Consider the following 17,124-nt stretch of genomic DNA (forward strand, 5'->3'; position numbering starts at 1 on the left):
CCTTTTCGTTAAAAAAATATCGAGTAACATCACAAAGTTTTTAAATACGCAAACATTGCGGACAAGTAGTATGTGTAGCTCCCATATAATATCTTCCACAGAATATATATATACGTCTTTCACGGTTTGTATATCTTCAATCAAATAAATTGCAATAGAGATATCGGGGCGGCGGGCGATCCCGTTCACAGTTTTGTGCAGATGTGTAAGAGTCTTGTCGGGAGCCCCCCTGAGTTGAGCTGGTAGAATTCTACGAGCTGAATGAGGTCAGTGAAGCGCGTTCCTCCGTCGTCTATCGTGTAGATACCGTCTTCGACCTGGACGAAAAAAAGAACAGAGTTAAAGAGATTTCTGTTACCCTCTCCCTCATCAAATTTTTCATCTCTTAGTTTATCAGAAACATGGACCTAGTGCATCTTTTATTCTCCCATTCACTATTTCTGTTTGATGTCAGCAGCTACTACTACTATCCCAAATAGTTTAGCACAGAACAATGTAACCTAGTTTAAGATTGAAAATCATTCATCACAAAAATACCTGCATAATAATTAATTTGAATCCCTCACCAATGTATTTATTCCCATATTTCTCCAGGAAAAATAGTAATCTCTCTTTAAAGAAATCATTTTGAATTGTATAATAATAGAAGGGCCCACTGAGAGAACAGGGGGGTGTTTCACAAAGATTTAAGTATGACTTAGAGTCGCACTTAAATGCCTAGTTGCGCGCAGTATAAAAGGCATGACAGCATTGGTCAGATCATGCCAAGAGGACGCGCACTACTGCGTATTGATCAATAAGATTGCGCGTTGCATATCATGTACGCGTCGACATTTAAGTGCGACCTAAGTCATACTTAAATCTTTGTGAAACACCCCCCAGGTTTTGGATCTGAAGTGGCTACCCTGGGTATATATGCGGATATTATTATTATTATTTGAAGATATATTCTTCAAAAAAAAGAATTGGGTTCTTAACTAACTGAATGTAAATAAATGTTCTTTCTTATCTTCTGATACAAAAATTTAAATTACTTTTAAATTAAGAAAATTGCTCAAAGATTAAGTGGCATGGTAATACCATCTTGTAATTTTTACTACTACTGCCATACTCACCATGTTAATTTGATAGTGTTTGACCTTCTGGTTGTGGCTGAATGAGAGGACGAATGCTCCGGGGATCCGTTGACTCTCCCGAATCAGGAACATGCCATCGACCATACCTTGCTTGGCAAAGAGGGCGTGTGTCTCGTCCCGCGTCAGTCCGCTGTGAAACCATGGCTGTGTCATGTGAATACCTGTCAGGCAAGGTAATGAGGATGGTAATAATAATAATAATAATATAGTATTTCTAAAGCGCCAAATCCACATTGATTATGTGCTCAAGGCGCTGCGAAAAGAAAATAAGAGAATAGTTACATGGAGCTGGAAGGGACAAGGATAAAAGAAGCACGGTCATGACGATGAAAGGAAACTACTGGAAGGCAATTTTAGATAAATGGGTTTCTAGAGCAATTTTGAAATTATCAATGTCTATAATGATCAACAGCCTCTGAATGTCAATTTTATCCATCCCTTGATTATGATTTCTTCTGTTCTGTAAACCTATGACTTAAAACCAACTTACCCCAACCCACTCACCCCACCCAAAGCATTATTTACCCCTATGCTATGCTCACCTGAGTTGATACCACCCCTCCTGCACACCCCACAACGGGTGGAATGATGACCCCACCCAAACCATTTTATTACCCCTTTCACTATTCATTACCCCTATGCTTTGCTCACAAATACACCATCCCTCCTGAAAACTCCATACGTGGTGTTACAACCCCACCCAAACCATTCATTACCGTTGTGCTTTGCTCACCTGAGTTGATACCACCCCTCCTGCAGGCCCCAGGACTGGTGTTATGATGACTACGAGGGCTGGGGTTGTTGTGCCTGGGACTACTCGATAGCTGGGAGTGGGGGCTGTTGGAACCCCCGGAGGATGGAGGGAAATTGAAGCGGGGGCTGCTGGTCGTCACTCGGGGACTTATGAGTGGGCTATCGAGGGACCGCTGACCACCTCGTCTCTGCATAAAAAAAATAAAAAAAGTTAATTCTTCATAATTTTAATTAAAAGTATGCCCCTCCCCACCAACATCTAAAATAAACAAACACCTACGGCACAAGCCAAGACAACATAAATCAGGGGTGTGAATGGTCACAAATAAAAAGATCTAAAAAAGCTGAGGAGGGGTGAAAAAGTCTGAAATAGAATGAGCTCCCATTTATTTTGTACAGAGGAAAGAGAAAGCTGAAATTAAGCTGGAAAAAAAATCTGAAATCAGATAAAAATCTGAACTCTCAAACCCCTGATAAATGGAAAATTTTGCTAAACCATTATGATTACAGGCTTGCTGGGAGTATTATTTCATGTACATGTAGCCATCGCTCAAGCCACATGCATCCCACATGATGTTCCACTTTCTCACAATAACAATACATGGTGTATACCAAACCTTTATATAGATGTTAAATATTTTCAACCGTGTTTTCAAAACAGACTATCATTTTACTCTGTGATTCATACAGCGAAGTACATGTACGACATCCTGCAAGAATTGCTGTTTATGAGAACAAATAAAGTCGATACTATCATTACCGCTATCTGGGATAACTCTGAAAAGTAGAACGTGTGAAATGGAAGGGATTCCTAAACCAGGATGTTTGTAAAGCGTAATCAAGAGTTGCACTTTAGGAATACCATATTTGGCAATTTGGCAAGAGAAACAATGGTCAACAAACTTATTCATCCATTGAAAATCCCGCCGGAAGTACAACAAATATTATCAATGATGCAGGAAGAAGTGAAATATTGATTTGAAATGAATCCAGACTGGAGCATTGTGTCAGATGACGATGTTTGTTATACACCTACACGTATTTATAAATATTTCTGTCAGAAATGAACTTTCCTTTTCTCTCAACACCAAGGCTAAATGGAAACTGATTGCACCAAAAGAAACACAATATCATGTGTGCACATCTTCCCCCTGTATTCCAAAAAATATGATCCCCCATCTTTTCTTTACTTTTTTTGAACAGTCCTTCTCTCCTTTCTGGTAATCCTCCTCCCCCATTTTATTCTTCTCATCCTTCTTCCCTCTCTTCTTGCACTCTCCTTCATTCTCATTTTCCCTCTTCCTCCTCACCTTCACTTCTTTTTCCATTCTCCCTTATTCATCCTCCATTTCTTTTTCTCATTCTTCATCCTCCTCCTTCTTCCTCTCCCCCTTTCCTCCTTCTTTTCCCTCTCCCTTACTCTCATCCTATCCTATCTCTCTCCTCTTCCCTCCAAAGGATTCCCACAGAAATTTGAAAACAGAATTCCATTACTAAATTCGCTGCTTTCCCGTGACTTCCCGGGGGTTATGTAGAATTTAGGAAGTCACCAAACCGGAAAAAATGGAAATCATGAACACCAATTATCATAACAGCAGAGTATGATCACAGGGTACGAGAGTTGCGAGACTCGACAAACTGGAAAGCTGCCACAGCCAAGAGGTAAAAGCAATTTCACAACTTTTCACAAATTTTCCTAATTCCCTGACTTTTCCCAGACCACAAATTTTTCCAGGATTTTCCATGACTGTGGGAGCCCTGAACTTCCTCCATCTTCCCCCCTCCCCATGTTTTAAATTCAAACAAAGACAGTACAGTACTGAAACAGAACCTTACCCTCCAGTTGAACTCCTCCTGCCTTGCAATGGCGATGGCTTCGCTAGGATTGTCAATGACCCGTCCTTGGGTTCCAGAGAAATCCATTGCTACACGGTCTGAACAGTTCTTCATGTTCTGAATGCAGACAAAGGAAGACGATGGTCAGTCACCAATGGTCAATATAATTGGTAGAAAATATAAAGCTGTATTCATGAGTAATGTCCGTACTTTTGATGCCATATAGCAGTGCTTTGTATCCTCAGGCAAAAGGCGCGTTATAAATACAGCTATTATTAATATTATTTATATTGTTCAGGTCAAATTTTGCTTCTATTCCAGAATTAATATGAGAGAGAGAGAGGTTGTACATTTTGAAAATGCGGCACTACACTAGCATCTAGATATTATACGGCCCTCCAGAACTATTAAAGTCAAGGGATAAAATCCAAAGAACATACTAGGGAAATGCAGATATCCATGATATTTCAGGATCTCAATCTTTATCAATATTTCCTTATTTCTTTCTTCCTGGGCCGCTGAAACTGAAGAAATCCTTATCACTCCAAACCAAAAACAATTCCATAACCCAAATCAGAAACCTTTACATCAGGGTCCCGTAACACAAAGGTTAGCGATTAATCGTACGCTTGATTTTCACGATTGATTGTACATTGTAGTCAATGGAATAATCGTAGAAAAATGATCTACGATCATTGCTAAGCTTTTTTGTTACGGGCCCCTGGTCAAAGAACAAAACTGCATTTAAAACTGCCCCCTAATCTGTATCCTCACATCATCCTAAACCATTAAAGGCACTATTACAACCCTAACCGTAACCCTAAATCTTCAGAAAATTACACCAGAGCTACAACATATTCTTGAAAGGGTAAAAATGTTGGCTGACAGAAAATGGACTTCCCCGAAGGACATACCTGTAACAAGACTTCCTGGCATTCTTCCCTCGTCTTGATGGTTCTCTCTAGCGCCCTCTGGTAGTTCTCAAGGAGCTGTTCACCGTGTTTGAAGAGTCTCAGGGCAGCCAGCCAGCACTGCCGCGTCTTCTCGTCCTCCGCACACATTAACCTCAGATCCTTTGCACTGAATTTAGAGTTCTTGGTCTGCGGGAGGGTTGGGGGGGGGTGAACACAAAATATCCAGGATGAGTTTAGGTCCACGATGGAATCCGATGAGTTCATTCAATTGAATGGTTGATTTGGAACAGGCCTAAATGTACCTAACTTGCACCTTGGTTGAGTGAACCCTAACCTTAAAACATTTTCAGAACATTCTTTGAAAAATCTCACTAAAATCATCCTTCTATATTGGATGAAATTAATACATAAATACATGGTACTTGTGTGGGGTTTTGTTAATTGATTCGGCCAAGTTTGTGTATCATATTAAAGCTCAAGATTTGCTTCTTTAACATTTTTTTTTTAAATCTCAAAATTCATTTTGGCCAACTTATCGTTGGTTCTGAGAATGATGGTCTCAAATTGAAAGATTCATTCGTCCAAAGCTAGAATGTTCTGCACTTCCTCATGGTTGCTCTTAGGTACAACACATATCCATATTTTGACTTGGAGGTCAATTTCATAAAGACTTACAATCAAGGTAACTTTCCATTATGGAAACTAACATGGAAACCTTGATTGCAATTGGCTGATGAGCAAGGTTACCATGGTAGTTCCCATAATGGTTAAGTCTCATAATTGTAAGTCTTTTATGAAACCGGCCCGCAGTAAAATACTGCCCTCTCTCACTCACCTTGGTACAGAACATGAACTCGGTGGGTGCGTGGTACTTCTTCTTGGGGTTCAACGCCCTGTAGATTTCAATGTTACTCAATTGCACAAAGTGGTTCAGGTGTCTTGGGTCCTAGAAAGAGAACACAAATTAAACAGTTTGAAAAGCTGTAATTGATCTATGGAAAGCAAGAAAAAACATAATTCATGTAGAAGGCACAGGACAATAGGTACAGCCTCTTTGCAAGTAAAAACAGCATATTCATTGAATTACCTTTGGCAAAACAGTACAAGATAGATTTCCTGAAATTCAAACAAATTTGGATAAGAAAATAATACCTGACCAGGTACTTATGGAGGGTCAGAAATTTACAGCAGAACAGACTGGAACAATCTCCCTTTGGAGGAGAACTACAGTCCCGAATCCATGATAGCAGTTCATAAACTAACTGGGGACCAGAAAATATCATAAGACCACGAACTTATTCAGGATCAGGATCAAGATCCGAAAGAGGACCAAACAATTACCTCGGAATTCCGTTTAGAGGAATAGTATAGTTCTGATTTCCAGCAGAACAAATTTGGATCAGATAACATGACATGACCTTAGTACTACCTTTAGAACAGTATCTTACAACATCCTTTAGGCAAGTAGTAGTACAGTCAAAATTCCCTGATAGCAGATAAGGAACTAACTTGGGACCAGAAATTATAACAAGACAAGGTATTCTTAGAGGGACAGAAACTTTAAGAGGACTCAAAGAAATATCTTCAAACTCTCTTTGGAGGAGTGGCATATTCCCCATTTCTTGACAATACATGTAGATCAAAAACTCATTTGGGACCAGAAATTATAACAAGACCTGGTACTACTACGGGGACAGGAACTTAAAGATGATAAAACAATTACCTTAGAACTCCCTTTGGAGGAGTAGTACAGTCCAGATTCCCTGAGGACGCAGAAGTACTTCTTCCAGGATCGCTTGTGGCCTTCCCTGATATGAAGCCAGCCCTGAATCTCTGGTAGAGTCTCCACTGGACTAAGCATGTCCTGTAGGAGGAGAACAATGTGTAAATATACTTTCCAGAACCAAAAATATGTTGAAATAATACGGTTCCTTCTTTAATCTAAAAAAAAAAGTGACATCATTATTGAGCTAAAGCATTCAACTTGAAAAAAGGCAAACAAAACATACATGTATGACAAATGCCAAATATAGACTTTGTGCATCATCACCTCCACCACCACAACAATCATCATTCTTATCACCGTTTTAATAATTATTACCATCACCAATCATCACCATCACCAGCATCATCATAATCATCATCCTAATCATCATCATCACCATCATCATCACCACCATTATCATCATCATCACCATCATCACCATCATCCTCACCATCATCATCATCATCCTCACCATCATCATCATCATCCTCACCATCATCATCACCATCATAGATATAAAAAAATCTTTTCATTTTCATTCTTTATGTCCGGAGTTAAAACACCAAATTTCATATAAATGTTCATAATATATTTCTCTTTTATACTGCAAGATAGCTATATAATTAAGAATTTTCTATGAATAATCATTATTGCCACCTTCAAGAGGATTGATAACCCGACAGAATTACATCATAAAGAAACAACAGCACCCTTGATAACAACACATGGATAGATTACATGTACGTCTTGGACGGCCATCTATTTTAAACTCCCTTGTTTTTCAGACATGTTTTCCGTTTCAAGCAAATCAATACTAGGAATTCGGAATCTCACATGGGAAATTAAGATCAGAAATAGCAGCATCTAATGGAGTAGTAGAACAAACTGGCTCGTATGACAATGTAAAATTCATTCTCATCGATAATTGCCAGGATAATGCCACCAGGCAACGGGCCTCCTCGGGAGACATGCTTCCTGCGTCGGGTGAACTGCAACGAGGCCACGCACCACATAATAAAACACATCACACCACAATTCAACAATTATCATATCTAAAAACAGACCATTGCTCTACCCCATTTGGAGAAAACACTCACCAGTATTAATGGCGGTCGGGGCCTCTTCGGCTTCTCAAATAAATTATCGGCCGTCTCGCTCGGGTCCGCTACCATGTGCGCTGGGAAGAATTGCTGCAGGCGAAAGGAAATGAAAGCGACAAGTGTTTGAGACATTATTGGCACATTTGCAAATACCAATCGACAAACGCTGGAGTGTTTTCACTCCGAGCTTCGTCTCTGCTTTTAAGAGACAGAAGTCTTTCCCCTTCCTGTTTTTCTCTTTTCCCAACTTCATGTACATTTCTAAAGTGAAAACCTCTGTATAAAAATACTGACATGTATATTACAGCTTATATTAAGGAAGATAGATAAAATTAACTCCACATCAAACTATACATGGTTTAGGTTTTTGAACTAAATACATTATTTCATGACCATTTATTTCAAAGGTTTGATCAGACAGGAGATGAAAAAAGACTGGGGCATACAAGTGACCCCTGCTGGGGTTCATAATGGTTTCGTTTTTCCCCGACAGCACTGTACTCATATTGCATTAATAAATTTGAGCATTGTGCCTTTACACAATCGGGAAGGGAATGGACTTCGGAGAAAAAAAATGGGGCTGTATGGCTGGAGGGATGCGAAGCGGTTTGTGTTACAGATCAATCATTGTTTCATTGTCAGGTACAATCTGGAACCCGTAACATGAAGCCATACAACTGATTGCGAGGCTGACGTTTACGACTGATCATACACAATAATCAATGTAATCGATTGTAAAAGTCAGTCCTAGAATCAATCGCAAGGCTTCATTTTACAGGGTCCTGACTGCCATGGGTTCTCTTTAATTCCAAGACTCCGCAAGGCCGCTTCCTCCAGGCGAAACCAAGGAAAGGATAAAAGAAATGGGGTAATATCCGTGAAAATTATACCGTCATTTCAGGATATGTTACGGAGTATGACGGATGAATGCTACTAAAGATGATCAAACCTACCTTCTGTTACACAGACTGGTTTAACTTCAGAATATGATTTCCATTCCTTTCTTATAAAACAAATACCAGTTATATCCTTGTTTTTTTTATAATTTAAGGCAGGATTTTCAGGGAAACCAATCAATCTTTATGAATTGCTTCCTCGGAATGCTTAAAATAAGTAACATGGTGGGCATAGCCATATTTTTTAAATAAAAAACTTACCCTTTGGTTAAAAATTCTGACTCTGGAGAGCATGATATTTTTTTTTTTACAATTTGAAGGGAAAAAAAGAGGAAACCTTACTACATGTTAGCTTTTCATATAAAGAGCATGATTCTTCACAAGATTTGTCAACCTTCAAACCTTCCTTCCTCCTACTCTATCAACATGAAATTATACATATTTCTGTATTTGAAATCCTTTTTATCATCAAGGCTAAACTAAATAGAGAAATCAATTTCCTTGTCCACAAGAAACCATTGGACTATTTTCACTAGGCATATTTCAGTCTTTGATTTCCATTGCATTCTCTCTAATCATGGTCTTGGAGGTCACTTGTTCTTTTAATATCACATTCAACTCTTCTTTATGTAGCACACATATCATTACTCTTTTACCTCTTTGATACAACGGTCATTATAAAAGTAAATAGGTTATTACATTAGTTCAATTTAAATGTATATCCTACTCAATGAGAATAAAGATGGGTTAAACTATCACAAGACTAGTTCAATCTCAATATACACTTGATAAAACAGCATAGATGTAGGTGTGGCGGTAGTTCCGAGTCATGAGGCCACTGGGGAACATGCTCGGCTATTGACTTTGACTCAGGGTGAGGCCAAGTCTAAGGCAGGTAAAATCAAGCCTCGACCACACCCATGTAAAACAGATCATAAACTTTCAAATGCAGGGGGGAGGGGTTAGAAGTCTGATATTTAGCATGTTTAGCAGTATCACAGAAAAATTTCATTACAAACATTTATTCCATGTAACTTGCTGTAATACCCTGTATATGATGAACATTATTTCAAATACAAACATTTGCCTAACATATCGTTGTGTTGTTGCAGGACTGCCCTTAGCACCATACTTTTGCGCATTGCATGCTCGCAGAAACGCCCTTAGTTGCGCGCACATAGACATTGCGTAAGGGCATTTCCGCACTGATAGGGTGTGCGAAAAATGTGGTGCTAAGGGCGTTCCTGCACCGACACAGCGATATATACTTTGATAGAATTACATGACGCGTTGAATATGTTTTTAGTGTGAAGGTTAGACAAAATAGAGCAAAAGAAAGGAAGAAACATGAATGAACAATCAAACACTGATAAAAAGAAAGGGAGAAAAGGAAAGGGAAAAACAACAAAAAAGTGAAGGTAAGAAAGAAAGACGGATTGAAAAAAAAGAGAGAAAAAAAGAAAAAGCATTTCTTACCCCTGGATTAAGAAACATCTCATATTTCCTAAAGTCTTTTCGTAAGTGGAGTTTCCCGTGGGTAGAGTTGAGGTGTTGCTTGTAGACTTCTAATACACTCTCATGGTCTTCTAACGTCCTTTCTGCACTCAAAGAAGATAATACACATATAAGGTAATAAGTTCAAAAAAGTTCAAAGTTCAAAGTAATATTAAAGACAGTGTCAAAACTCAAAGCATATGCTGCATCCACCTGTTTCTATTCTGGTCAACATAAATTGAAATGAATGTGTATTCAATAACAACAATTTCTATCTCCTTTTAATCATGAATCAGAGATAAATAAGAAATAGACGAAAAGTTTATGAGGTACACAAATATTACACCACCACACACACACAAAAAGAAATATTTTCAGGGGCAAATGTTCACAACCTACTGCCTAAATCTGTTACATTGGATAAGCAGTAAATGGGAATTGACCGGGGCTCATCTGACATTTTCGTTGGGAGTGAAATTGCCCTGCCGGACACCCTGTAAACTTTTCCGTTTTACAGGACTGGGACTTCATGTTAGAAGGGGTAAGGTTTCAGCACTTTCTTCAGACAATGTTTTCCTAAGATATAGCACTTCATTCCCCCCCCCACCCCTTCCTGTTCTTCTAGAATGATATGAAAACACTGACTTTGGATTAATTCAAGCTAACGCTTTCCTGTCACATTTACAGCCGCGTGCCCTCCTGCCACTGCCAGATCAATAATTTATCACATTTATGTGCACGTTAGAATGGCTCATTAATTAGTCTCAGCTCAAGACTAAAATGCCATCAGAGAGCAAGCTACTTGTAGACCTTACATTTTGACATTCGAAGGGCAAGGCCACTTTTCCTACAGGGCACATATCTGTCTATACTGCTGCCAAATGGGGAAAAAAGAGAAACCTGGCCTTAAACCTCTAAGGCATTGAGACTGGATCAAAAAGGGCATCCACATGCATGACCTTGGATTTAGTTGAACTCCAAGACTAGATCGATCAGCTTTTTCTGACAATCCACCCTCAAATATATATTCTCTCTTCCTCAAAAAAACATATCATCATAATAATACGGAAAACGTAAACTTAAAGCTTTATCTTTCACACTTTAACCCCCTTCCTAACTTACACTGTACTCCACACCTCCCTTCCTACCCCGGTACCCCCCCCCCCCCTCCTACAAAGTTCAATGTCTCTCTCTTTCAAACTTTAAACCCACCCCTTTCTCACTCACTCCATCCCCTCCTCTCTTTCATGCTAAAGCCTACTCTCCCCCCCCCCCCACACACACAACTCCAATCTCTCACTTTACCCCCTCCCTTTCTCACCTACTCCATCCATCCTTCAGCCTTACCTTAACTCCCCCACCCCCTCCCCTCACTGACTCCAATATCTCCCTTCAAAACCCCTTTCTCACTTAATCCACGGCCACAATCTCCATCTTTCACATTTACCCCCCCCCCCCCCCCCCCCCCCAATTTTCCTCATATTTCCACTCCATCTGTCTTATGGATTTTGTTTTCACAAATCCACTAAAATTTCACATACAGGACTCATGCAGGAGGCCAATAGCAATATGTGGACTACTTTACCATATGTAAATATACTATATCTAAGACTGACAGTAATGTGGATTTTATGGCCCAGAGAGGGATTTAAAATGAAAGAAAGACATTTCATATTTGGCCCAATGCCAGCTGGAAGGAAGCTATGCTGGTTCAAAGTACTCCATTGGCACCTAGTAGGGTTGGAGAGTCAAGGAAATTATGGAAAGGGTGATGAGGGCCCCATCTTACAAAGAGTTACGATCAATCGTATTTCTATGGAAATCCACCGCGGTCATAATTTTTTCTCCAGGGAATTTGCACAATGTCCTTTGTAAACAAAGGTGAACACACCAAATTGTCAAGAAATCAATGAATTCATGGATATACATTCATATCTCGAACTTTTTTTTAACAAACATGCATTTTATACATTGACTTTGCTGGCTTTCCATAGTTGCGGTTGATTGGATCAATCGCAGCTCTTTGTAAGACAGGGCCCAGAACAAGAATAGGGTGAAAAGAGAGGTGAGAAAGAACGATGGAAGGGATTGACAGAAGGAGGAATGACAAGAAAGGAAAATAAGGGGGAAGAAGAGACAGGCAGATGGTGACACGAAGATGGATAGATGATGCGGGTAAAAGGTGGAGAAAGGAAAAACATAGGAAAATAAAGAAGGGAAAGAGAAGGAAAAAGGGAGGAACAAGGGACAAAGAAGAGAAAGGAAATAAGAGAGGAAGGAAATGTTACAGAAAAGAAGGAAGAGATATAATTTTAAAAGAAAGGAAAGGAGGAATAAAAAAAAAAGATTGAACAAGATGGAGAACAACATGCAATGCATTACCATATGAAAATCTTTGCATCCACCTACACAGTATCGAGTGGTTTGAAACACTTTCAAAATTAGTGTGTAGCGGTAAGCGATCACAAAGACTTTTACTTGGTACTGTATCAACGGAAAATGAATCAAAAGAGAGGGTGAAGGAGAAGGAACAAGTGGAATGCCTCTGGCCGTCTCACCTGCATCACGCGGTTCAATATAGCAGCAGTGCTGACTTTGAACACTACTCTAACTCGCACAAGATGTTCAGTGATACATGGTTACTCTTATGTCCACTTTTTATGAACTAGACCAATAAACTTACAGAGATATGATGGTTATTCAACAAAAAAACCCAACATGGCCAAAGTTCATTGACCTTACATGACCTTTGACCTTGATCATGTGACCTGAAACTCGAACAGGATGTTCAGTGATACTTGATTACTCTTATGTACAAGTTTCATGAATCAGATCCATAAACTTTCAAAGTTATGATGGTAATTCAACAGATACACCCTATTCGGCCAAAGTTCATTGACCTTTGACCTTGGTCATGTGACCTGAAACGCGCACAGGATGTTCAGTGATACTTGATTACTCTAATGTCCAAGTTTAATGAACTAGACAAATAAACTTTCAAAGTTATGATGGTAATTCAACAGAAACCCCCGATTCGGCCAAAGTTCATTGACCCTAAATGACCTTTGACCTTAATCATGAGACCTGAAACTTGCACAAAATTTTCAGTGATGCATGATTACTATTATGTCCAAGTTTCATGAATCAGATCCATAAACTTTCAAAGTTATGATGGGAATTCAACAGATATCCCCAATTCGGCCAAAGTTCATTGACCCTAAATGACCTTTGACCTTGGTCATGTGACGTGAAACTCATGCAGGATGTTTAGTGATACTTGATTAAGCTTATGTCCAAGTTTCATGAACTAGGTCCATATATTTTCTAAGTTATGATGACATTTCAAAAACTTAACCTCAGGTTAAGATTTCGATGTTGATTCCTCCAACATGGTCTAAGTTCATTGACCCTAAATGACCTTTGACCTTGGTCATGTGACATGAAACTCTAATAGGATGTTCAGTAATACTTGATTAACCTTATGGCCAAGTTTTATTAACTAGGTCCATATACTTTCTAAGTTATGGCGTCATTTCAAAAACTTAACCTCAGGTTAAGATTTGATGTTGACGCCGCCGCCGCCGCCGCCGTCGCCGCCGCCGTCGCCGTCGGAAAAGCGGCGCCTATAGTCTCACTTTGCTTCGCAGGTGAGACAAAAATGAAAGCGAGATGGAAGAATACGGAGAAAGATGACTGGAAAGACAGGGTTGAACTGGAGGTTACAAGATCGATTTCAACACTCTATTTCTAGATAAGATCTTTACACATTATTGGAATCATGCCATCTTTCGAGAACGCGCTTTCTCATCTGATCTACTTATAAGCACCCCATGGACTCATCGATGCAATCTGTATTTACCACCCCTTCCTACTCTTTAGCCTAAACCCAGGCATAGCCCAGTGAACTCCCGTACCCATTCAAACAGCAACAGTGATCAAGCTCTGTTTGTAAACATTACACCTCCGTCAATGACGCTCATTAAAATCTCCGTGCCAAACCCTCAGGTGAGTCCCCTCTCTTATCACCTAGTGCGATTGTGGTTTATACCCGTTTCAATGGCATCGTATGTTACTCAAGGAAATTATGGAATGATCTACACGGTTCTACTGCCCTGTATTATTGACATCCACTGATCTTTGGCACCATCACTGTGAATTAGCCCAATATTGCAGGCGGAAATCACAACCTTTACAACCTCCTTGAGTAAACAGCGTATACCAGAAGAGCAAACCATTAAGTCAATTTCCACATTTATAAGCCCACTTCACTTTTATTCATTTTCGTCATTTCATCAAGCCAAAACATAAGGCAAGGGCATATTGTGACTGCGTTCTACATATTTGATGAAGATAAGAAGATTATGGCTGGCTGTCGATAGCCAGTTTATCAAGAGATATGAGCGTAATTAAAATACCAATGATTGGCAGAGCAGACAGGCACAAGGGGGGAAAGACAATTTTACTACAAGATCAGACATTTGTGATCTACGGAAATTTACAAGAGTGAAACGACATAACCCCCTTACAAAACTCCCACTTAATGCAAATACTTGGCAACCGCAAATCTGTTGATTAAGAATGTATTTGTTTAAATTTTCTGATGCAATATTTGTAATGTCTAAGATGACATCCGTTTTATACATGTATCGGGAAGTGAGATAAAGTCAACAGAAATTACCAGTGACCAGTTTACTACTGAATTTTCTCTATTAATTCAAACAAAGTTGATGCAGGAACTACGTGGTTCTCATGGTTAGTAAACATAAGATTGCAGAGAGTTTGCAACTGGGCAACTCAAACCAGATACTGATTTTCTTCTTACAGATCCGTTTTTTTTTTACCACGAAAAAGCGAATGCAACGCCTATACCTACCAGAAACATGAACGTTATCTGCTTCGTTCCAAAGTTTGTATAATTATTACATGGTAGACTGGAATAATTCCATTTTCTTAAACAACAAAATTTCAGTTCTCTCACCCTGTACCTCTCTCTCTCTCTCTCTTGATTTCATTCAAACCTGGTCTTGAAGGTTACCTGTCTTCAGTGGCCACCAAAATTGTCTTTCATTTGAAGGAATAGGTAACCAGTTAAAGAACTTGCCTATAAAGGTCATACTTGTCTCCAGTGACCACTTTGTATTTTTCCCAGTGGCCCTAATAAACAGATTTTCAGTATTTATCATTTCCCCGCAATTCTTCATTTTCGCTTATCCACTTCTCATTTATATAAGCTCAAGCGAAACAAACATCTTACCAAGGTCAAGGTCGGGTAGCTCTTCAACAAGCGACCAGCTCTTGTCGTTGAGGGCGTGGTTCCTAGCGACCATCTGTCGGCAGATCTCCTCCACCCGGTGACTGCCGTCCACCTGACAAACCTTCGTCATGCCGTCTTCGCTGAGCACCTTCACCAAAGCCTGAGAAAGAGGAAGAGAAATTGACACTTAGATTAACCTTTACCGACTGAAATCAGTGATTCCTGTCCACAAACCTAATAAGAGAATGGTGTTTTCAAAGGTTTAAAGATATATAATCTCTCAAGTCTGTTGCTAATTTTCATTGCTCATTCTATCTATATTTTACATTATATTTATAACTTTATAGCACAGATCCTATATCCATGTAGCATATGGAATTTCATGACTACGTACATCATGGACTTCATCCATGTACCCAAATGGGTTGTTGTATACAGTCAATTTCTCTCACATTCCACAAATATTCTGTTTCTCTTCTCAATGGAAATTATTAACAGAACAGGAGAAAACAACTGGAAATTAAATTTAAAAAGAAAACCCCTCTCTTTTTCACTCCACCCCACCCTGTAAAAGAGTGAGGGAGGTTTAGATCATTGTATGGAAAAAGAGCGCGAGAGAACTGAGAAAGTCCGACACAACTTAAGCTAGCCATCTCTTTTTTCTATGAATTACGATGTAGTAAAAACAGTGTAGCATAGAAACACGACAACAATGAATGCGTCATGTGACATCCGATAGGGCGGGTGATTTTTCTTGTTGTCATTGGCTCATCTTCAAATATTTGTTGCACATCCCTCACTCTCTCATTTTGTATACAGAAACTTACTTCTTCGAAATGGAGTTTAGATTAGGTATAGGGTTCAGGGGGATCGGATATCCAAGTATATTCGGATTGTTCACACGCAACGTAGAAATATTGTGACTTAGAAAATATTCAAGTACATCATAGATGTACAGTGAATAATTTTTTTGATTCAGAATCATATTCGGGCATTCATACTCACCGGTTAATATAACACTTATTGGGGAATCTGCGAGAAATAACCCCAGTCAATTATTTTTCAATGTTCTTTAACCTCAAAACAATATCAAACCAACCTGTAAAACAACAATTGAAAGATGCTACCATTCATTAATGAAAGTAGGGATGGGGCATATTGTTCAATTCATGTCACCATGATCCTTCACAAGCAAATGGACGATAAGTCCATTTTTTTATTTTCATCCATTGACAAAAAGCACTAACAATTTAAGTTTGTGTTCAAATGTTATATTGCTAATGATTCAATTTATTTTATATCAGATGTCATCATAAACATCATTACCCACGGCTCGCATTATAAAGGTTTGCCAGTAATGATAACAAAATATAGCCATTCAGCATATTTCCTACATGTACATTATATTTAAAAGATTGGCTCATCAGTTACCAATTAAAATTGATAATCAAAATCTGCAAATAACCACGCATCTTTGTGAAGCTAAGCTGTCTCTGACATTTCATAACCCATTCATAATAGGCCTAGTAAAATATTTAAAGTAGCAATAAAATGCATGGTAGAGGGACTTTCAGAAGTCAGAAGGCTCTTTTTGACATTGGTTGTGTGTGTGTGCATGCCTGCTGCTAATGTTTGTATACACTTCACAACGTGACAGCCCAAACACGGCATACATGTACAGCCATGGTACATTGCAGCACACGTGCAGATCCTCACAGATGTTTGTAGAACACACCTCACATGACACCAGCAAATGTTTACAGTCCCTTACGAGAGCGTGCGATAAAGTGCATCAAGTTGCCCAGGCGCTGATAAAATACGATAGAGCCAGAGGACGGTTTCGATAAATAAACATTGTAGCGCAGATTACTCGGCTTTTATCTTCCGAAATGCAGTGTTTGCCCAAGCCTCAAGAACAAACTTTTCCAGTTATTTGATGGAGGAACTTCTACATTTCATGAAAATTGATGAAGTGC

At 39.1% G+C, this 17,124-nt stretch overlaps 1 protein-coding gene across 1 annotated transcript in view; it reads right to left on the reverse strand.

The window, feature by feature from the left end:
* Positions 1-50: 50 nt before the first annotated feature.
* LOC121425878 (growth factor receptor-bound protein 14-like) overlaps positions 51-17,124 on the reverse strand; it is a 42,738-nt gene continuing 25,664 nt past the window's right edge. The window contains exons 5-14 of the mRNA XM_041621963.1: positions 15,149-15,308; positions 9,877-9,998; positions 7,502-7,594; positions 6,363-6,503; positions 5,475-5,585; positions 4,640-4,825; positions 3,726-3,842; positions 1,870-2,077; positions 1,116-1,297; positions 51-317 (exon numbers count right to left, since the gene is read on the reverse strand). Of these exons, the coding sequence (XP_041477897.1) occupies positions 186-317; positions 1,116-1,297; positions 1,870-2,077; positions 3,726-3,842; positions 4,640-4,825; positions 5,475-5,585; positions 6,363-6,503; positions 7,502-7,594; positions 9,877-9,998; positions 15,149-15,308 (1,452 nt within the window). The 3' untranslated portion in view covers positions 51-185. The remainder of the gene's footprint in view (positions 318-1,115; positions 1,298-1,869; positions 2,078-3,725; positions 3,843-4,639; positions 4,826-5,474; positions 5,586-6,362; positions 6,504-7,501; positions 7,595-9,876; positions 9,999-15,148; positions 15,309-17,124) is intronic.

The sequence above is a fragment of the Lytechinus variegatus genome, chromosome 13 (genome assembly GCF_018143015.1).
Source record: "Lytechinus variegatus isolate NC3 chromosome 13, Lvar_3.0, whole genome shotgun sequence".
Lineage (NCBI taxonomy): Eukaryota > Metazoa > Echinodermata > Echinoidea > Temnopleuroida > Toxopneustidae > Lytechinus > Lytechinus variegatus.